General features: G+C 38.4%; 1 protein-coding gene across 1 annotated transcript in view; it reads right to left on the minus strand.

The window, feature by feature from the left end:
• MAEL (maelstrom spermatogenic transposon silencer) overlaps positions 1-23376 on the minus strand; it is a 35480-nt gene that overhangs the window by 10974 nt on the left and 1130 nt on the right. The window contains exons 3-8 of the mRNA XM_006163053.2: positions 21346-21445; positions 19844-19999; positions 18203-18244; positions 12464-12588; positions 11149-11203; positions 10883-11024 (exon numbers count right to left, since the gene is read on the minus strand). Of these exons, the coding sequence (XP_006163115.1) occupies positions 10883-11024; positions 11149-11203; positions 12464-12588; positions 18203-18244; positions 19844-19999; positions 21346-21445 (620 nt within the window). The remainder of the gene's footprint in view (positions 1-10882; positions 11025-11148; positions 11204-12463; positions 12589-18202; positions 18245-19843; positions 20000-21345; positions 21446-23376) is intronic.

A 23376-nucleotide genomic window follows, 5' to 3' on the forward strand; every position in this document is an offset into this window, starting at 1 on the left:
CTTTCCCTCTGTGCAGTCATCAATTAGCACATCTACCGTCTCTCGCTAATCTGAAAACTACCAACTCCTCTCCCTGCCTCTGCCTCTCTAGTCACCACCCCAGTCTAAGCCATTTCCTGCCTGGACTAGAAAAGGCACTTTCCCTTCCTGACCCCTCCCAACATATCTATTAAAAACTCGGTGATCTCTTAAAAACCTAGTCTGTTACTTCCCTTCTTGATACAATTCCTTCCTATGGCTAGCAAGGCGTGTGTGTCTGGCCGCTCACTCCTCCAGCCTCATCCTGTGCGTTCTTCTCCTTGCTGTGAGTCCCAGTCACACAGACAGTCTAACAACTCCCAGTGAACACTGAGCCTGCAGCCTGCCCTCAGGCCTTTGCAATCCTGGCCCAGGATGCCCAGTTTTTGCATGGCTGCATCTTTCTCCTCCTTCAGTCTCTGCTTTCATGTTATACCCTCAAAGTCTTTTGACATTTCTACAGCCTGCCTGCACCAACCTATCCACACACACTTCTCTGCAGAGTGTCTTGCTGATCTCCTTCCCAGCATGAATGGCATGCTAAAATGACCACTGCCTTTACTATTTACTGACGTAACTCCTGCTAGCTGCATGCCAACAGCGGCCAGCTCTGTGCCTTCAGTACAGTGCACAGCACAGGGCACGGAATGGAGGAGATGCTCAATACACATGTGTTGGTTAAAAAGGCTGCCCTGCTTTACGTATCGGGTCACAGTAAATTAATACAAAGGCAATTATGACAAAAAGCTCAGGAGGATAGAATATAAAATGATAAACATTCTAGCCTACAAAACAACATGGTGGTTGTTAACAGCATGCTTCTGTCAGATTCTAGAACTCACTTTCTCTAACTGCACTCAGTTTCTCTAATATAGCACTTACCCATTTCTCCTAGAGCTAAAAACAACATTGATCAAAATTTACTACGAGTCCAGCTGGGATGGTACATGCTGCTAAGATGCTGTGCTCTGTAGGCTGGGACCACCTGGGAGGACTGGATTCAATTCCTGGTCCCACCTCTGGTGTGTGGCTACAACCTCAGCAACTTGGGAGGCTGAGGCAGGCAGATACCAGCTCAAACCTGGACTGGCCAACACAGTAAGACCCTGTCTGAAAGAGAGCCAGGTGTGGTGGATGCCCTGTTCCAAGCTGGGAAGCTGAGACAGACAGATCTGTGAAAATATACACATATTGCACATTTTAAGGCCTTTTAGTAGGTGTTTAAAAGCACTATTTGAAATGAGTACTGTTTGCTTACATTAACAAACTAACGACAGTTTCTACTGTCTACTATAAATCACATTTCCTTGGAAAACATAATTGGAATCTTAAGCTTAGTAAAAGGTAGACTCACGCTGTATAAAGCAGTTTATTATTAAAGAGCCTAAGTCCTGTACCATGTAACAGTTTCATCTTTAACAAAGTCCTACAGGACAGGCCTCCGAATGTTTCCTATCAAACTCCTCTACTCTTGTTACAGTGTCTGTTCACTCTACTAAACTCAAAAACTGTAATTCCACTGTAGGACTTTTCTCCAAAGGTGTAATGCACCTTATAATTGAAGGTATTCTACAGCTGCTGTTTGGACAGTCTGACAACACCTGCCATGGCCTAGCCATTTACATACTTATTATCCTTATTGATAACCATACAATTGCCATTCTTTAATGTTTTAGCCAATAAATCACTTAAAGATGATTTGAGGAAGTAGTTACTGGTTTGCCTCTGAAAACCTTCTGCTGCCCTTCCCTGATAAGATCAAGGACCAGTAAGCACTATCTGTACGTGCAGAGTTTTAAGAAATGTTGCCTCATCAACATTTTCAATGGCACGGAGAACCATACTGTAAAGGAATACAGACTCTGAATGTAAAATTTTAGAAAAACTTTAGCCAATAGCTGAGGTAATGGTACATAAATCTAAATATCCTAACACATTATCCATAAACTTCCCAAATTAACAAAAACAATCCAGAATGGAGCAGAGCAAATCCATACAGGCAGGAAATAGAACACTACAAAACTCACTACCTATAAATTGAAAAAAAAAATTCATTTCTAATGGAACAATTTCTCCAAATCTCCCATCCCAAGCCATTATATGGGGAGTGGCATCCAGAAAAGCTATGAGAGAGAGAAAGAAATGCAGAGCCTCGGATGAAATTAAAATCACTCTTCCAGTGAGAAAGGCTACCCTTTACAGACATGAGGCAGAGCCCCGAGAGACCAGAGTACTGACTTCAGAAAAGCACCGTGTGGAGAGAAAAGCAAAGGATAAGAGCCTTTTATAAATTGAGTAGAGGTGTGAAAACAAACAACAACAACAACAAAAAGGGGAAATCTAGGATCCTACAGGCTAAAAGAAAGAAACAAAATGAAAGTCCAATGACCATACACCATTCATTTAAAAACTCTTCCTGGGACCAGCAGATGTTGTAATACATTGCTGGACTCCCACGTAATCAACCACGAATTCAAGTCCTAGACCCAAAGACTTAAAATGCACGCCAGGTGCATGTGCCTGCGTGCCCCAAACCCCAAGGGCAGAATGGAGGAGGAGGGTCTGTGGCGTGGACATCCGCCCAGGAGGTGATTTATTGTTTTGTTTTTCTCTTGTCTCTCCAAAAAACACGTGTGCCCTATAGCAAAAATTCCTCAAAAAAAGAAAACTCTTATTTTGCTACATTGACAGAAGAGGGAGCCATTGAACTAAGACTCTTATAAGTCCCTACATCCCCAGCCTGTCCAGGAAATGCAAAAGAACAACATATCTTCCTCTATAGAGAAGAACTATAAATAAAAACAGAAATCAAAGCAGTTCAGCTAATAACTCCTTCCCACCTCCCAACCAAAACGTAATAATCCACACTGAATTAAATACCCTTAAACAAGAACGTGGGAATCCAGAAACCCTGAATGAGAAACTTCAAAACTAAAAAAGGAAGAAAAAGAAATTTAATAAGAGTTGATTAGACTCAGGAAAAAGAAGACAAAATCCTATTTTAAAAGAATGAAATTACAAATTTACCAAGGAGAAATAAATTCATTTGGGAAGTTAATAAGGGAAACTGAAGAGAGCAGAAAACTACCATGAGAATAAGATTCTAGGAAGTAAAGCCAGCCAGTGGCACGGTAGCTGAGGTGGCTGGATCCCACTTGGCATCTGTGGTTCTAGTCCTGGACCTGGTGGCTTGAGAAACACTCTGGGCACATGTGCACACCTGCCCCAAATCTAAAAAGGTGGAGAAATGGAGAAGGGATGTGCGGTGTGACCATCATCCCTGAGGGATGCTCTCTCTCCTTCCTTCTTTCTCTCTCTGGAAAGCACACGCACCCTGTGGCAAAATTAAAAGACAGGAAACAGGGTCAGAGATAGTGGTCAAAATGAATGTCAGATAAAGAGGATCAAACATACATATATTGGAGTCCCTTAAGAAAAATAGTAAGCAGTGACACAAAATACTGAACTGCAAAATAAGAAAAACATCGAGAAATAGACACCGATTCTACATGTCAAAAGCGTTCTTCCAACGACTTGAAAAATAGACCTGCAATAAATTCAGAGAAAAATCTTAGTAAAATGACTAGACCTTCAAGATGAAAAATATTAAAGTCTCCAGGTAAAAGACCAGATAACTAAAGCCAAGAGAATTAACTTACCAAACTTTGCAAAAGGAACACAAAGTGTATGATACAGTTGTATTTTCTAGAAGCTCAAGGAAATAAAATGTAAGATATCAGAAAGAGTTTTAAACAAGGAATACTGTTCACGTGAGCCTCAAATCAGCCTACAACATCAAGAGTTAGCAAACTGCTCATGTAACAGCACCAACCAGAGAAACCATCTTGACACAGAAACACAGCAGTAACAGACTTTAAAACTCTACAAGACAGAGTGGACAAAATACAGAGAGATAACACCTGAACATAACCAGTGCAGATCTTAAGGATATGTAGCAAAAAAACAAACAAACAAAAAAACAACACATTTTCATGTGCCCATGAACAATCCCAAAACACCAACACCATTACATATGGTTATTAGCAAAAAGTCAGAATAGCAGTAACTTCCATAAAGGAGAAATATAGCATTCTTTGATTAAAAAAAAAAAAAAGTGGGGAAAAAACAGTTTCCTTGATAAATGGAGCTGGGAAAACCAGATACCCACATGCAGAAGAGTAGGAATAGACCTCTATCTCTCACCACATTTGAAAATGAATCCCACAGTTGGGCCCTGCTGCCCGGGGGTTAAGGAAGCTGATTCCACAAGGCTGACCACTGTTCAAAAATCCCAGCCCCAGTGACTTAAAAAAAATGCCAGAAACGTGTATATGTGCCTCAATCCTGAAAGGATGAAGAAATCCCCACCTCACTGGAGATGCTCTGACGCCCTGTCTCTCTCTTTCTCTGGTAAACACGTGCCCTCAGGGACTTAAACAACAAAACAAAACAAAACACAAAACAAAACGAAAAAACTCAAAATGGATCAAAGACCTACATGTAAAACCTGAAACCACAGAAGGCCAGCAGGTGGCATAGTAGTTACAGTACTGGATTTCCCCAAGGCAGACTACAGTTCGAGTCCCAGATCCAGCACCTTGGAAATCATGCTGGGCACATATATGTGCCTGGAAACCCCAGGAGAATGGAGAAGGGATTCCAGCATGACCATCCCCTCCACACTGTCTTGCTGTTTTTCTCCAGTGAGTGCATGCACCTTATGGCAAAAAACTAAAAAACATAAAATTACTAAAAGAAAACATAGGTAAAATGCTTCAGGACACTGGTTTAGGCAAATATAATTTAAATATCACTCGAAAAGCATGGGAAAAACTACCAAAAATAGAGAAGTGGGATTATATCAAACTAAAAAGTTCTGCACAGCAAAAAGAGCAATCAATAAACAGACAACCTACAAAATGGCAGAAACTATCTGCAAACTATACATCTAAGAAAGGAATAATAACTAGGTTATATAATGAACTTAAAAAGTTCACCAGCACAAAGCAGTGAAGGTACTTAAAGAGAATAGGACAGTGTGGAATGGGGGAAGTGAAGAGAAGAGGATAGAGAAAGATAGCAAGCGAACAAGAGAGAGGCAGGACGTTAGTGAGAAACAGATATGGCTTATTAACTATTGATGATGACAGGTATAGTATTCTCAACTGGATTGGTCTGAGAAGTATTTCATGATGGGCAAAGTATTTTTACAAGCAAAATGAAAAATAGCTATTGACTGTTTTAAAAAATAATTAGAATAATAAAAATAATGATTGGGGAAAACATAGAAGAGATATTGAATGTTGAAGCGGGGAGATTAATGTCTCTGTACTGACTGACTTGCATGGCATTCCCTTTTGAAAAAACAATGTAATACACTGTAAAGTTATATGTAATCCAATGTAATATAAAGATGATGATAATAAAAAAAAAAGAAAAAAAATTCATCACATATAGATTCAGTAATTCATTCTTTCTCTTTATACAAGAATTTATTAATGTCTTTTTGTGTGTGTCAGATACTGATTTGATCCTGAAAATAGAGTTGGATTTAAAAAAAAAATTGTTCAATTTATATTGTATTTTTTTTTTGCAAACCTTCATTCTATCTATAGTGTCTTCATTGCCACTGCTATTATCTCTATTTTAAAAAATAGAGTGGTAATATTGGAAGGAGGATAATAAATAAAGAAATAAAGTGATAAAAATAAAAAAAAGTTCACCAGCACAAAATATAAAAATCTAATAATCTAATTAAAAATGGGCAATATGAACAATTTTCAAAGGATGACGTACAAATTGCTAAAAAGCATATAAAGAATGTTCATCATTGATAATTATAATGAAAATGCAAATTAGAACCACACTGAACTCCCATTCATCTCAGAATGGTTCTTAAAGGGGCCAGTGGGTAGCATAGTAGTTAAGGCACTGGACCTAACATGTGGCTGACTTTCAAATTCAAGTCCTGGACCTGGTGACTTGAAATTCATGCTGGGCATTTGTGTATGTGTGCTCATAATCCCAAGAGGAGAACAGAGGAGAAGGGGCTATGGTGTGGCCATCCCCCTGGGGGGTGATTTCTCACTTTCTGCCTCTCTGCCAAGCACATGTGCCCACATAGCAAAAATCTCTCAAAAACAAACAAACAAAAAACCCCAGTGCGTCTCTTATTATTAAAAAAAAAAAAAAGGCAAAGAATAGGAAGTTCTGGTAAGACTGTGCATAAAGGGGAACCCTTATGCACTGGTGAGAATTGAGTGGTACAACCGCTATGGGAACCAGTAAGGAGAGTCTACTGATCAAAAAGCTCTCAATAGAAACAGAACTACCTTATGATCCAGTATTCCCACTACTGGAGGCAGATTAGATATAGATACTGATGTAGATATAAATGTATAAATATACGGTCTCCAAAGGACAGGAAGTCAATTCGTTGAACTGTTTATTGTAGCATGTTTACTGCAGCATTTTTCAAGACAGGATATCAAGATAGGATATCAAACTTAGGTGTCCAACAAATGATAAACAGACAAAAGAAAACGTGGTACATTTACAAAACGGAATACTGTTCAGCCATAAAAAAGATACATTCCTATCATTTGGGGCAAAATGAATGAACATGGAAGAAATACTGAATAATGCAGGCAAAATTAAGCTCCATGTCCCCATTTAGCACATACTGTGTTGTCCTCACCTCTGGCAGAAGCTGGAAAGTAAAGGTGGGTGGGGAACTTCAGAAGAATTTGGTTAAGACACAAAAGTGCACGTAAACAACTAGAATGGGGAGTGAAAAAGTACAGCACAGCTTAGTAAAGAAAAGTAAGTAAATAAATAAATGCCTTCTACCCTCGTTGAGAGTAAAAATAAAGAATTTTTTTTAAAAACAGTGAAAACACTGGGACCAGCAGATGGCATAATGGCTATGTCGCTGGACTCCCATGTAGTCGACCGCAGTTCAAGTCCCGGACCCAGTAGCTTAAAACTCATGCTGAGCGTGTGTATGTGCGTCCCCAAGATCCCAAAAGGAGAATGGAGCAGAGGGAATTGTGGCATGGCCATCCCCCCTGGGGGGTGATTTCTCACTTTCTGTCTCTCTCTGTCTTTCTGGTGAGTGCACATGTTCTATAGCGAAAACCTCTCAAAAAAAAAATAAGTAAAATAAAATGAAATAGTGAAATTATTTCATGTAAAAATTTATGGCATTCATTAAAAACAATAATTATAAGAAAATTCATTCTACTAAACATTTATCAATAAAAATTAATGACAAATGGAATCAATTCCTAATTCAAAAAATGAAAAAAGAACAAGATACAGTAAATAAGATAAAGCAGAATAAGAAACAGATCTAATATCATCCTGTATTTCTGAAAAATTAAAATAGACAATGCATTAGGTTAGCTTAAGAAAAGAGCCCAAGTAGTTAAAAAATTTTAATTATTAGAGACATCCTTCCTTGTAGACCTTTAAACAAATAAATTTGAAACTTACATAAAATGTGTAATTTCCTAGAGAAACAAGATTACCAAAACTGACACCAACAGAATTATACTAATCAAACCAATTCTCATAAAAGAAATAAAGTTACTAGGGAACTGCCCCACAAAAATGCACCAGTTCCAAATACACGTGATCAACATAAGAAAAAAATGTAAACACATTTGAGGCACAAAAACAGATTAAAACAATGGAAAAAACGTCTTTTGTCTTTAGATACAACTCACCATGATAAAGATTTTGGTTCTCCAAGTTAACTTACACATTTCATGTAATCTCAATATACTTTACTGTGGAGCTAGTCTTAAGTGACACGTCTGAACATACTTTTTTGTTTGAACAATGGTAATGCTTTATATATACAAAATAATTAAATCAATAAAATGATAAATCAAAATAAAAGCAAATGAACTATATTTTAAATGAGTGATTTAGCTACACTGAAAGGGAAAAAATAACCCAAGTAATTTTGAATAAAATATTTTGATCCTCAGACTAAAAACCAGTGAACAAATTCTATTATTAGCTAGTCTTTTATTTACCTTTAAATTTTTTATGATTATTATTTTTCACAGTGGTATCAATTCTGAAACTACTTTCAAAATATCCAAGGACTCAACAAGCAAATCAGAAAAAACAACAGCCAATATTTCTTACTGTCAGAGAAAGGACATAAAATAGAAAACTAGAAAATCTATGACACTGGATTAGAACTGTAAATTCAGTATGATGAGGAAGAGACATCTGAAGAGAAGAGATCTAGCTACATAAAAACATGGACTGAGAGAGTATGCACGAGAGGTCTTCAAAAGGTCATGGGAAATTGTATTATACAAAACTGTGCCAAGGATTTTAAAACATTTTTGTAACAGAATTAACTCATGAATGTTGACATGCCCTCATACATACATACACTGTGTCTCCTCTCTCTATCCACAGTGGGAGCACAGAACTAAGGGCACTCCAGTGAAAGAGTGGACACACCTGGCACCCAGATCCCACCTCGCAATCCTAACAGGAACCAGAGATCCTTGAGGAATGGCATCCATGTCTGGAGCCAAGAAAGAACAAGATAAGAACGGAAAATACTGTGCCAGAAAGCAAGCAAAGAAGTGCTCAAAGAATGCAACACTGCCAAAGAACACAGAAAGAATTGCTTAAAGAGACTTAACTGATCAGACATGGAACAATTTGAACGTAAAAAGAAGTTACAATAACAGATTATAACCCATTGAATGAAAAAGAAATCTGGACCAGCTCTAAAACCTGGTTTTTAAGAGGGTTAGATCCGATGTGGCCAAGCACGTAGTTCAAATTCCGGACCTGGGAGCTTGAGAAACACACCAGGAGCATGTGCATGTATGCCTAAAATCACGACAGGGTGGAGGAATGAGGAAAGAGATGCAGCGTGATCACATCCGTATGGGGTGCTTTCTCCCTCTCCATTCCCCCCTCTGGCAAATTACAGGGGAAAAAAGTAAGAATTCATAAATCTATATTCAAATAAATGAAAAATATAATAAATGGGTGAAAAGGAAAAGCCCTTCCTTTATGGTAGAACATCAACTAATAAAGCGTAACTGAATAAGAAGAATCACACACTAATAAATAATTCAGCAAAAATTGCCAATGAATGCTAAAACTGTAAAAGTATATCAAAGTTTGAACAACAGATTATCAACCTAGCTTCAAAGTATTACCCACAAAATGCTTATTACTTGTAGGGTGAAAATAATAACTTTTAAGTAAAGAAATCTTCCAGACACTATATTAAAACAATCAAAGTTATCATCAGTAAATAACAGGACAAAGGTACATATGTCTCCATGTATGACACACAGACAAGACACACCATCACTTCTGTGGTATTCCTGCCAAAAATGCATGACCACAATCTAATCACGTGAAAACACAAATCACTCAATGAGAAATATTCTACAGAGTAACTGCCTCGCACTCTTCAAAAAATGTCAAGATCATGAAAGCTGATGTGAGACGGATGAACTGTTCTAGATTAAAAGAGCCCAGAGAGAGAGAATAACTAAGGCAGTGTGTGACCCTGGACTGGACTCTAATTTAGGGGAGGAGGGTGATAAAAGACACTGTTGGGAAGCTAGCAAATATAAATATGGTGTTTCGATTAGTGCTATATCAGTACTGTATCAACAATACCCTCATTTCAATAATTACACTGTCTAAGAAAGATGGTCTCATTTTTAGGAAATACACACTGAAATATTTACAGTTCAAAGAGACAAAATGATGACAACTTATTCTCAAGTGGTTAAAAAAAAATGTTAAAATGTTAAAAATGTTCAGATGGTGTCATGGTTACGTTGCTGGACTCCCACATAGTTGACTGCGGTTCGAGTCCTGGACCTGGCAGCTTAAAAAATTCATGCCGGGCACGTGTATGTGTGTGCCAAGAATCCTCAGGGGAGAGAGCAGAAGGGATTATGGCAAGGCCATCCCCCTTGCGGGGGGCGGGGGGGTTCTTGCTTTCTGTGTCTTTAGCGAATACACATGCCCAAAAGCAAAATCCTCTCTAAAAAAAAAAAAATTAAAATGTTAACAATTAGAGAATCTCAGAATGGTGTATAGTCATGCCGTAACAGCATGACAGGTTATGAGAACTGGGTCACCAGGTGATTTCATCATTGTGGGAACATCACGGAGTGCACTTACCACACCTAAATGGAATAGCCTACTACACACCTTAGGAGATCACCATTCTTTTTTTTTTTTTTTTTTAAAGATTTATTTATTTATTTATTCATTCACATATTTTAATTTGACCAGAGAGAGACACAGAGAAAGAGAGAGAGGGAAAGTGAGAAAGCAAGTCTCCAGGTCCAGGACTCGAACTGTGGTCGGCCATGTGGGAGTGTCCAGTGCCTTAACCACCACGCCACCTGCTGGTCCCCAGGAGATCACCATTCTATATGCAGTCTGTTAGATGTGCGCAGGACCACACTTTGTACTAGTCTTGGGACTTTTTCTTTTTGTAAGTCTACCCTATTTCAAAGTAAAAAATCTTTTGCCAATTTATTTCATTTATGTATTCCTTTATAAATAAGTACAAGATTGCTATACATATATATCTAAAAAAAAAAAAACTGTCCAAAAAGTACAGAAAATCTAAGTGATAAGAAAGAACAGTTTATTTGCTGGGTTGGTTTGCTAGTTGGTTTTAGTGATATACAAAGTAACAATTCATCTTAGAATTATATATTGAAGGAAATACAATGCTTCCAAGGATTCATAAGAGAGTATCACATAAAAGGCAAAACCAACTAGTCTTATCATATCGTCTCAGTTCAGACCAAAATTGAAAGTCTCTATGTTACCAAATCACCATCAATACCTTGTGTTGCTAGAGTAATCCCACATGGACACATCTAGGAGGCTTCGAACCCAGGTTTTAGAGGGCTCCTTCAGAAATTTTTGCTGGTAGATCCCGACTACAAGGTCCTCTACAGTGAGAAGTTCAAGATCTTGCCTGATTTCTTCGATGAGTAAATTTAAAAAGACATATATAATTAGTGAGTTTAAATATTTTGAATGCATTTTATCAAAATGGAAACAAAGATATTACAGTGCGCTTCTGCAGTGACCCAGAGTGTTACTTACCTGATGCCTTCGCCATGTGCTTCAAACACCAGTTGACTCTGGCTCTATCATCAGACTAGAGAAGAAAAAGAAATTACTTGTATTTCCTCTTACCTTGAATTACTTTTAATTAATCTGTTTTTCAACAAATGAGGGGTGCGACCAGCAAGCAGTGTGGTGGTTATGGTGTTGGACTCCCACATGGTCGAGTGCTGTTTTAAGTCCCAGATCTGGCGGCTTGAAACTCACAACAGGCACATGTACATGTGTGCCCCAAACCCCAAGAGAATGGAGGTAAAGGGACTGCAGTGTGGCCATCCCTCCTGGGGGATGATTTCTCACTTTCTGTCTTCTGGTGAGTACACATGCTCTATAGCAAAAATCTCTCTCAAATGAAAAGAACGAGGAGTAAAATCTCTCTCAAATGAAAAGAACGAGAAGTTTGAGAGGGAGAGACTGAAATGTTTGTGACAACTGAGAACTGTAAAAGAACACCATACATGAGCAAAAGACATTGCTATGATTAAGTTAAATTTATATATCAGTGTTAATATACATTATGGAAAGGAAGGAAGACTTAGGGTAGGCAAATGAAGAATTCATTATGTTCAGGAAAAATATGCTCATGATTACATTAATCTGTGCCAAAGGTAAAACCCAATTCTTTGGCTCTTGGCCTGGAATATAGTCTCTCTAAATATAGAAAGAGGGACAAGGAACTGCTACAATGACAGTTTTGAATAAAAGGTAATCTTGCTCAGAAGGATAGGTGTACAGAATGGAGCATCCATTTTTCCGGGTAAAAAGATATTGCAGATATTTTAAACTAAAAAACAAACAAACCAAAAAAACCTACCAAAATACAAATATGTCTAACTTTTTTTTTTTTTTTGGAGAGGTTTTTGCTATAGGGCATGTGCGCTTGCCAGACAGACAGAGAGAGACAGAGAGATAGAAAGTGAGAAATCACCCCCCACGGGGGATGACCATGCCACAATCCCTTCTCCTCCATTCTCCTCTCAGGATCTTGGGCACGCACGCACACGCGCCCGGCGTGAGTTTAAGCCACCGGGTCTGAGACTCGAACCGCGGTCGACTACATGGGAGTTCAGCGACACAGCCATTACACTAACTGCTGGTCTCAATATGTCTAACTTTTGAAGTCTTCAAAAAACAGATTTTGAAAAGAAAGGATTCTATCTAATTATACTGAAAACAATTCAGAGTGGGCGTGTGTCAATCCACACAGCTAATACACAGACATCTCTCTTTTGGCATCTTCTGTGGATCTTTTGGTTTCTAATGAATACCTTCAAAGAACTTCGTATGAAATTACCTTGCAGTAGATAGGTGGCCAGTGCCCTGGTTTTGGATGAACAAACCTATAAAGGTTTTGTAACACAGTTGCATGGTCATGCCCAGATTCAAAGTGTGAGATAGGAATCTTGTGACTAGAATCGCCTGAAGGAAACAGAAAAGGAGACAGACATTCAACAAATGTGACAAGGTAGGCAGCAAATCAGAGCACAAGAACAGAGTAGTGGGTAACTCACATGTAAGCACTTGTGCCATGCCTGGTTATGGGCAAGTACTTCACATACTATAAGCCATAATCTTATAGCCACTCTGAAGCTGGGGACAGATACGTATTACAGAGCAGGCAAACGAGAATCACAGAATCACAGCTGGAGAACAATGAAGTCCTGACGTGATTTGTCACATCTGTAGCATCTTCACTATCCCCATGCTGTGTTTCATGAGTGTTGCATTAGTAAGACTGGAGCATGTAATAGTAATGACTGCTTTTAAAAAGGCTGTATGATGATTTCCACTTCCAGATCTGCCATGTAACCCAGACCAGCCCAACCTGAGAAACTTAAAAGCTTGAGCTTAAGAAGTGCATGCACAGCTGTAAGAAATCGCTGGGTCAGGATGCAAGACAATATAAAAATTCAGAGAGGAGAGACTTGCTGTAGGTGTTTTCCCCCTAATTCACCAGTTCCAGAAGAGGACGCTGAATGAATGAGCAGTGTGTTTTCTGAAAGCTCGAGGGGCTTGGCTTTCCGGGCCCCAAGATGTCTAAAAGCAAGAAGAAATCCCCCCTGAAGGAAAGTATCATCATAAACAGAAAATCATTCTGAAATCGTTTTCCCCCAAACACTGTTTAAGACTAACCAGGTAAACAAATGAACGATAATAACAACAAGGGCCAGCCCCACAGGGCAGACATTAGGTACTACACTGAGAAAGCCAGACACCACATGGCTGACGAGGGTTCTAGTACCAGCTCCGTCAACTTGGAAAACACACCAGGTGCATGCCCAGGATCACAGAGGGAAAAGGACCACAGCACGACCAGGCCCCAGTGCCCACTACCCTCCAACGTGGGTGGGTGTACATGCCTTCCGAGAATAAAGAGAGAAAGAAACAAGTCAAAGTTGACAGAAGGATGCCGACAGATAATGAAGTTAGCAGGCACAGAGTACAAATAATTATGCTTATTTGGTAGGAGATTATGAATTTTGAATTATGAATTTCAGAATTAAAGTGGAAGCTATAAAGAAAAGGTGCAAGGGGCATCCAACATCTGCTAACAGACTAGAGAAACTTTGAACAAGTGAAGCACCTGCTTACAAGACTACAGAGAGAAAAATGAGTTACAGACCCAGCACCTTGGAAAGGAAGAAACTCTAAAAAGCCGAATCTGACATTTGGCTTTGTTTCTCCTCAGGGGCATTTTTCAACTCTGGAAGAGATTTAAAGGCTGAGAAAGGGAACAGAATTTTCAAGACTCACACCTAGTAAGAATCAAAAACATCATTTTAGTATTATCTTTGTAAATATAAATTAGTTATTAAAAAAACTTGTTTTCTGGCTTCCATTGTTTATGCAACAGTGTCCTCCGCAAACATCACAGACGGTCCTGTGGTGGTCTTCTACCCACTCTCTCCCTTCTCCCAGTCAAGGTCAGCGGGCATCACACCGACTCCCACAAGATCTACAGCCCATTTTTAAATTGCCTCAACTCTTGAAATTGGATTAATGTAATCCAAGATAGCTAGTGGCGACTGTAGCTTTCTGCCAGAGACAATCATAAATCTTCTTGGGAGTAAAATTTTAAAATTTTGAGTAAGCTGTTTATCACTTAATTAAAAATAAGAACACAAGAAGAGATCTGGTAACTTGAGTGGACATCAGGAAAACTAACGAGACTATAAACCACTCACCCCAAAAGAAAAGTTCTTTAACAGGATCATCGGACCTAAGACTTTAAAATAACTAAGATTACTATATTCAGAGAAACAAAACACAATATTAATAATTATCATAGGTCCACAAAAAAGAACCAAATTCAAAAACTGAAAACATACAAAAGGTTTGAAAAAGTTCATGGAAAATGCCTATCATGAAAATCCATGCATGATTTTTAAAGATGTTTGCACCAAAATAAACTTGTGATTTAATTTCCCAGGTACTTTCTGTGGTTCCCTCTTATTACCCAATCCATTTCTATGATGGTAAATGGCCTTGATAAAATTAGACAAGGTTAATTTCACTGCACAAATTTTAAAACAAGTTCATAGCAAACCAAACTCAGTAAATTATGTAGATATATAAGGAGACTTTAGAAAGTTTGTAAGAAAACAGTATTAAAGTTGTTTTAGTACAATTTTTTTAATTCATGCAGAATTTTTTCATAATACACATTTCCTTTGACCTTTTCGAAAACCTCCTTGCATAAAGTGACCCTGTTAGGTTGTTCCTGGAAACCAAGACTGGTTTCACATTAATAAGTCACAAGAACAAAGGACACAAACCACCTGAGACGTAGAAAAAGCAGTCATTAAAATGTGCAACTGAGATATATCTCCCCTCACCAAACTGGGAACAGAAGGAAAGTTCCTCATCCTCAAAACAAGCACATACCAAACAAAAGGGGGAGAAGGAGGAGAAAGAGACAACTATGACAACAGCATACTCACTGACGAAACAAGAAACTAGAGGTCCCAGTCAGCACAGCAATACAAAACAAATGGAGAACAAAAAAATTGTTTTTTGATATAGGGCACATGGGCTCTCCGGAGAGACAGAGAGAGAGAAATCACACACACACAAACACACACACCCCCCAAGAGGGGGATGACCATGCCACAATCCCTTCTCCTCCATTCTCTCGAGACCTTGGGCACATATGCACACATGCCTGGGGTGAGTGTTAAGCCACCAGGTCTGGGACTTGATCCACAGTCAACTACATGGCAGCCCCGCAACCTAACCATTACACCATCTGCTGGTCCCTAAATGGAGAAATTTTTTTTTTCTTTTTTAATTTGGAGAGGTTTATGTTATAGGGCGTGTGTGCTCGCCAGAAAGACAGAGAGACAGAAAGCAAGAGATCACCCCCCAGGGGGGATGATCATGCCGCAATCCCTTCTTCTCCACTGGCTTCTTGGTATCTTGGGCACGCATGCACATGCACCCAGCATGAGTTTAAGCCATCAGGTCCAGGATTCAAACCATGGTCAACTACATGGGAGTCCAGCGACAAAGCCATTACACCAACTGTTGGTCCCAATGGAGAAATTTTTAAAATAAAAAGATGAAGATTAAAAAGAACAAAATGATTCACAGGTATGACTGCATGTGGAATTTACTACAAATCCAGTTTAGCAATAGTTGGAAAAAAATAAAATATAACAGTAAACAATTCAGAAATATAATTTCAAAAGATATTAAAATGGAAGCAAAAAAAGGTAAGATAAACTACAAATTTAACAAAGTATATTAAGATCATTCTGGAGAAAATCAAAATTTTATTGAACGCTATTATAGACCTAAAAAGTAAGAGGGTGGCTCCCTGTTCACCGATTAAAAACAGTCAATAGCAGGGAGATACCAGAACTTCTCTCACAGAAATCACTAACCAAGGAAACAGAAGCAAAGCTTCTCTGGCTGAAGTGGAGCAGGAAAAGAGGCAAGACCTCCTCCACTCATACAAAACCTGAAGTACCTCTTCAGAGAAACACAACGGGACTTCAGCTGAAATTCTGTATGACTCTATAATGCCTAGGAAGCATCCGTTAGACTTCAATTACACATACTTCTTAAGAAATGGAATAGCACAGGGGCATTTAAAATCTAGATGCGTGTTTCCGCGCCACTACTTAAACTGATCCCAGCCACATGTGAATGTGCCCCAGTGTACTATGGTATGAAACACATCAGCTCAGTTACATTAGTTATTATGTCGACACAGCTGTCACTCTAACGGTCACTTACCTTATTTAATCAGCAAATTTCCCAGGGTTATCAAATCGACAATTTAAGACTTTAATGCTAAAATTAGTAAGCTCCAAACAGTTGAAGTCTGCCTGAGTGAGAAATACTGTGCTCATTTTCATTAGGTTGCATAATACATTAAGAAAACATTCCTAGAGACTTTAATAGTTTTCTTTTCTTTTGTCTTAAGAGCTACACTTTCAGGACAAGCAATTGGCGTAATGGCTATGTCGCTAGACTCCCATGTAGTCAACTACAGTTTGAGTCTCGGACCTGGTGGTTTAAACTCACACAGGGTGTGTGTGCGTGCCTGCCCAAGATCCTGAGAGGAGAATCGAGAAGGGATTGCGGCGTGGTCATTCCCCTGGGGGGGTGATTTCTCGCTTTCTGTCTCTCTGTCTCTCTGATTTTTTGTCAAGCACACATGCCCTATAGCAAAAACCTTGCCAAAAAAAAAAAAAACCTATACTTTCTATTAATCTTAGAATTCTAAAATATTGTAAATTCTAAAATATTGTAAAAATGAGACTTTCCTATACTTTCTAAAAATCTTAGAATTCTAAAATATTGTAAATTCTAAAATATTGTAAAAATGAGACTTTAAACAAAATTTTTAAAATAATGTATCAGAATCAAAATAGCTAAGAAACAGTAAACCATAACACAAATGAGCATCTGGCACATAGTAGGGATTCTAGTACATTCAATAAGTGAACAAACCAGAGACAGCTTAATTGACAACATGAAAATTAATTTACCAGCTAAGTCTCTATTGTTTTTAACTACCACCTATTTGGTTCAGTAACTTCATATGAGAGATTAGTTACTTCAACCACAGAATTTTTCTTTCATATGATAATTTTTGTCTATGCAAAGCTGTAAGGGGCCCTACAAAAAAAATTATCCCTTAAACTCTATATTCCAGTCTACAGCCCTGAGTTCAAGCATACAAAAGATGGACTAGTATACATTTTTCATTAACACTGAAAAAACACACAATAAAAAGTGATTCCAAAATATTCTCATTGATAAAGAATAGCATTATAAGTATTGATGTATAACTGATAGCTATGGCAGAGAATGAAAAACTTATTCCAATTTTGAACTCTTCTACAGGCTAGTTGTCCACATTTTTAAGTTAAAAACAAAACAAAACAAAAAACATGCGTTAGGAAAAATAATCGTCAAATGGTCCCCAAATACTGCTTCTGAGTTAATACCGACTAAAAACAATCTCTTGACAACGATTGTCACTTAAATCAAACAAGAAACTGTTGAAAGTCTCATTTCTAGGAAAGAATTTAGTTCAAGAGGTTAAGTATACACAATCATGCTCTTTGGTTACAAAATACTTAAAATAAAAACCAGTTTTCCTCATCTAAAAAAACTCAGAGCTGCTGTGTCTGTTTGCCACTATTATTATTTTTGAAGCACTAACTTTTTTGTTTTTAATTTACATTTTGAATGGATGTGCTTATAAATTGCCCTACATCTAGATAACCTTAGACCTCTGAAAAAAACTTTCCTTAAGAACCTGGTCATAAAAGCTGATCTTAAGGGCAAAGGACAAATACAGAAAATAAAACCATAATCCCCTAAAAAGGAAAAGGTACACACTACAAGTCTATAAAAGTTCTAAAGATCACAGGCACCGCCTCCCATTTCTACAAAGATTTTCTAACAACAGATGCAGGTTATTCTTCCCCCAGCCTATATTTCATGTGTTAGGCAAGTAAGTCTTGACCAGCTATTAATATACTCAATTCCTCAATTCTATCCCATTCTTTATACTTACTTGCAGCCTGACAGTGAAACCGAAATCCTCGTGGAATTTCACCTATAATACAAAATATGGTGATGAGAGAAAGCAGAAATCTGGAAGTTGTTTAGTTGTACTACAATAATACTCAATAGGGTGACAAAGTCCTAACATAGAAATTTTTATTATGTAAAAATACAAAAAATTATACCTTCATGGTGTTTAAAAAAAAAGGGGGGAACGATAACTATCAAAGACTTTACTTATACTGCCTAAGCTACTTTAAAAAGCAAGTCACTTCTTACAGAGAAAGAAATACTACGTAAAGAAAGCTTGTTCCAAAGGAATCTCAGCTAGGGAGCCATGAAAAGAGCCTCAGGGGATCATGAAGCCTTTGGTTTGGTAAAGTATCTATGCATTCTCAGAGAACTAGTCTCCAAATGCTATCTTTTTAATGTTTTACAACCCATTTGGGGGAGGGAGGGAAGGCAAGCTATTTGAATAGTCTAAGCAGCAACATCCACCAGTATAAAATACAATAATTAATTAATTTTTCTGTCATCTAAAAATAAGGAGCAGGGTTAGAGGTGGTGCAGCGGACCCATACAGGAAGGTCCCAGGTTTGCCTCCCAGAGCCTACTTCTACATGCTGGGAATGTGCACATGAGCCCATAATTTGAGCTGACTGAGACTGAGGGTAAGTTACAGCATAAAAACCCTGCTGGGGGTGGGGGCACCTCTTTCTCTCTCATGGAAAAAATTTTTTAAAAAATTGAATTTTAAAGTGCCTAATAAAACTGAGATGAAATTCTTTCCCCAACCTCTTTTCTCTATCCATTTCTCCTACTTACCTTCAAGGCTATGGCGTTCCCTTAACTGCAACCTATCCTTTGGGCAATTTAACCAAATCCTATGGCTTCCTAAGGATCTTGCTTTTCCTGAAGTCTAATACTGGGAAGGATAGCTATGATAACAACTGAGAGCCTAGCAAGTACTGGGCTATTTTCATACCGTCTCATCTACTCTTAACTGTCTTCCAATAAACACCATCCTCACTTTACATATTAGCCAACAGGTTCAGAGACGTAACTTCCTCAAGGTTACCAGGCAATAACAGCTTAAAAAACTAGTGACTGGTCTAGCAAGTGGTGTGGTGGTTAGGGTGTTGGACTCCCTCATGGCTGATTGTGGTTCAAGTCCCAGACCTGGCAGCTTGCTATCTCACGTCCCCGCCCGGCCCCGGCTCCCCCCACCCCGTGAGTCCACGTGCCGCATAGCAAATTAAAAAATAATAAGTAAAATTAAATAATTCTTTAACAACAACAACAAAAAACCCTAGTGATGGCTCAGGTGATGGAAGAGAAAGAAGACTTAAGTTTTTAGAATAATTCCAATATGTAAAGCCAAAGGGTATGCAAGTAGCAGGTTGTGCATTTTTCAGGCATCCTGTCCACCTAAATCTAATGCTTACTCAAGGTTAAAAACCTAAACCCAAAACCCTCTGTCAATCTCCCAATCCAATTCCTAACAGTTTTTCAACAAAGTACTACGAAATCTATTACATCTTTAAGAACTCAGCCGTGTACTAGCTATAATGAAAATAAACATGATCATCAATGAAGTTAAGATAAAAAACACTTTTAAGATCTACAGTATCTACTCTAACTAGCTACTTACCAGGATTTATAAAACTGTGGAAATCTGCCATAATTCCTTCTTGGAGAGAATATTTAACACAGCCAATTTCACAAGGGAGGAAGCGCTGTTCACAATGAGGAGGTAGCTCGCCATGGCTAAAAATGTTCAAAAAATAAAAAATGCCTCCAAGGAGAGCTTAAAAAAAAAAAAAGATGAAATGAACGAGTATCTCAAACTTATGCCTTCCATAAAAGCCTCATTAGTTGAAAGGGAAAAAATATTTAGAACCACATTTCCTGTGTTTCTACATTACTCAAAGATCTGGAAGAGAAAAAACTAATCAAACTTTTATAACCACAAGAGGCAAGGGTTAAGTGGTAGCCATCTTTGCATATAGCAACAGAATATGCAGGCCTGCAGTCAGCTGTACAAATTCGGCTATACATAAGCCCTGAATCTCAGGTAGAAAACCTCTGTGGTATAAACCGTTAACAATTTAGTTCATTCTTTTTTTTTCACTTTTTTCCCAATACATACAAGACCACCAATAAATGTGTGGGTACGTGAAGTCATCTTATTTACCAGTATTGGCCACATTTAAGGTTGTTAAAAGTTGATTAGTGTTTAACAAAGGCAAAATACAACAGGATCAACCAGAAGGGATAACAAGAACCTTTTAGCTATGTTCTCTTCTAAGTTAGCTCAATAATTCGTCTTTATCTTTGTAACAGCCTCTAGGATACATTAAATTTTGAAATTTACAAATAAAAATTGTATAAATTTATGGGGAACAATGCAGTCTTGACATACACGTGTATCATGGAGTGATTAAGTCAAGCTAATTAACAGTGCTCTCACCAACGTCAGCTGGGGGTGTGGCAGTGACGGTGACTAGACCGCACACAGCCCACTGCACGATTCAAGTCCTGGAAACCCAGAGGCTTGGAATACATGCCAGAAGCGTGTGTGTGCATGCCAAAATCCAGAAGGGAGAAGGGAGGAGAAGGGATTGTGGAATGGCCATCCTTCTGGAGGGCTGGGAGGTACTTTCTCACTTTCTCTAGTGAGTGCGCGCACCTTATAGCAAAATACAAAACAAGAAAGTATATCTATCATATCACATACTTTCTTTGTGGTATGAACATTTACTATCTCACTGCAATTCTGAAATAAAATCATTGCTATAGTCACCATGTTATATAACAGATCCCAGAAACATGTTTACCCTGCCTACCTTTATAATGTAAGTATGCATTTAAATGTCTAGCTATAAATGAGTCTAAGAACTACGTTTAATAACATATGAAGTGGTAGAATCCAAGAGACTAGCTTTCTCTTTTTTACAAAAACATCTCTAGTATTACCAAACAAATGTAAATTATCTGATCTTTTATCATGGTAGCACCATAATATTTAAACACTTGTCAATTACTCTGAAATGGAGAATCAAACTGAACAGAGAAAACATTTTTCTGATTAATATATCATAGTGTTCTGAGCATCCAAATTTATCTAAGCAAAATACCCGAGGATTACTCTACCTTGATCATTTTTTAAAGACAAACTTGACATATCTGGGGGTGAAACATTCTGCTTTGGTACAAGCATGCCTGGCCTCCTCAGTGGTGTAGAAACAGGTTTCTAAAAGAGGAGAAAATGATGGACCACACAGTAAAATTTTTGTTGAGCACTTTAGACTGTATCTTTAAATTCAACAATATAACTGCTAAAGAGATGATAGGTTTCTCCAGTAACTTCTCCAGGCCCGCCAGTTAATACCTAAATCTGTTAACACCACCAACAACCAAAGGCTGACAATGACAAAATCTACATATTTTGCATCAGAAGATGAGCAGTGAGTAACCAACTATTACTAGAAGCCATCTGCCCACTACTGGCTAAGTTCATCTTCCCGAGCCATCTATTATATGCCAAGCCAGTGGTCAAAAGAACACTTTTTGTGTTTGTCAAACTACTGTATCTACATACACACATATACACGTATACACACACACACACACACATTTATTCAGGTCATAGGGCACAGTGTACTTACTGAAGAGAGACAAAGAGAAAGAGAAAATGAGTAATCAACCCCACCAGGGGGACAATCCCTGCTCCTCCATTCTTCTCTTAGGATTATGGGCACACATGCACGCACACACATGTGTGATATTCAAGCTCCCAGGTATGGGACTCTAGCCATGAAGTTGGCCATGTGGGATCCAGTGCCTTAACCACCAGACCACAGGTTGGTCCCAAAATACTCTATATTCTGTCTGTGTTTCACTTAAAAACCAGGTACATTAACTCTATGTCTCACATAAGTTATACGGATGGCAAAGGAGGGTCTTCAAAAATTCATTGAAAATGTGTGTTATCAAAAAATTATGCATGGATTCTTTTTTTTTTTTGCCCCAAACTTTTTGAAGTCCTTTCACAACACAGCTTAAATTTCAAGGTTAAGTAACAGGCAGAAGAAAAAAATAAGTATAACTAAGTACAAGTTCAACTGACCACAACTGCTACTCTAAGTCCACAAAATCTCTCAAAGCAAGCAAAGCTCTCTTGAATCCAGTCCAATGTTTCCAATGCTGACAGTTTAAGAATAGAATTCTACTATGTCAGAATGAAAAGAACTCAAAGGGGAGTACTCACAATTACCTACCACTCTCCTGACACAAACCAGCAAATAGATAAAGATATAGAGAGGTGTGTATATTATTCTAACATTTTGTTACACAGAAATTTACTGAAAACCTTTTATTTAACTCATTTACCTATGAGAAATACAAAAATTCACCAACATTTCCAAGTCTTCCCTTACCTATAAGACATACAAAAATTCACCAACATTTCCAAGTCTTGATATTCCAATATTTCTTTTTTTTTTTGGCGAGGTTTTTGCTATGGTGTGCATGCACTCACCAGAAAGACAGAGAGAGACAGAGACAGAGAGACAATCTAGAAATCATCACCAGGACGGATGGCTATGCTGCAATCCCTTCTCCTCCAATCTCCTCTCGGGATCTTGGGCACGCACGCACATGTGCCCAGTGTGAGTTTAAGTCACCTGGTCCAGGACTTGAACCACAGTCGACTACATGGGAGTCCAGCGACACAGCCATTATGCCAACTGCTGGTCCCTGTATTCCAATATTTCAAACAGAGCAGCTGGCTGGGTTCTAGGTGTCATTTAAAGGGAATGGTACAAACTACCTTTGACCATTTCACCCAAAAAAAAAAAGCTCTTTAATCACACAGGAAGTAAAGGGTGTATATGGGGGCCAGCAGGTGGTGTGGGGCTAAGGCAGCTGGATTCCCACATGGCTGACCGCAGTTCAAGTTTTGGATCCAGTGGCATGAAAATCATGCCGGATGCATGTGCGTGCTCAAAATCCTGAGAGGCGAATGGAGAGGGGATTGCTGCATGGACATCCCATATCCTAGGGAGGGGGGGTTATTCCTCACTTTCCCTTTTTGTTTCTATCTCCTCTATAGCAAGCATACATGCCCTATGCCAAAAACCTAAAATTTTTTTTTAATTTAAAAGGTGGGGGGGGGGGGCATAT

Source organism: Tupaia chinensis, unplaced genomic scaffold (assembly GCF_000334495.1).
Source record: "Tupaia chinensis unplaced genomic scaffold, TupChi_1.0 Scaffold141320_1, whole genome shotgun sequence".
NCBI lineage: Eukaryota > Metazoa > Chordata > Mammalia > Scandentia > Tupaiidae > Tupaia > Tupaia belangeri.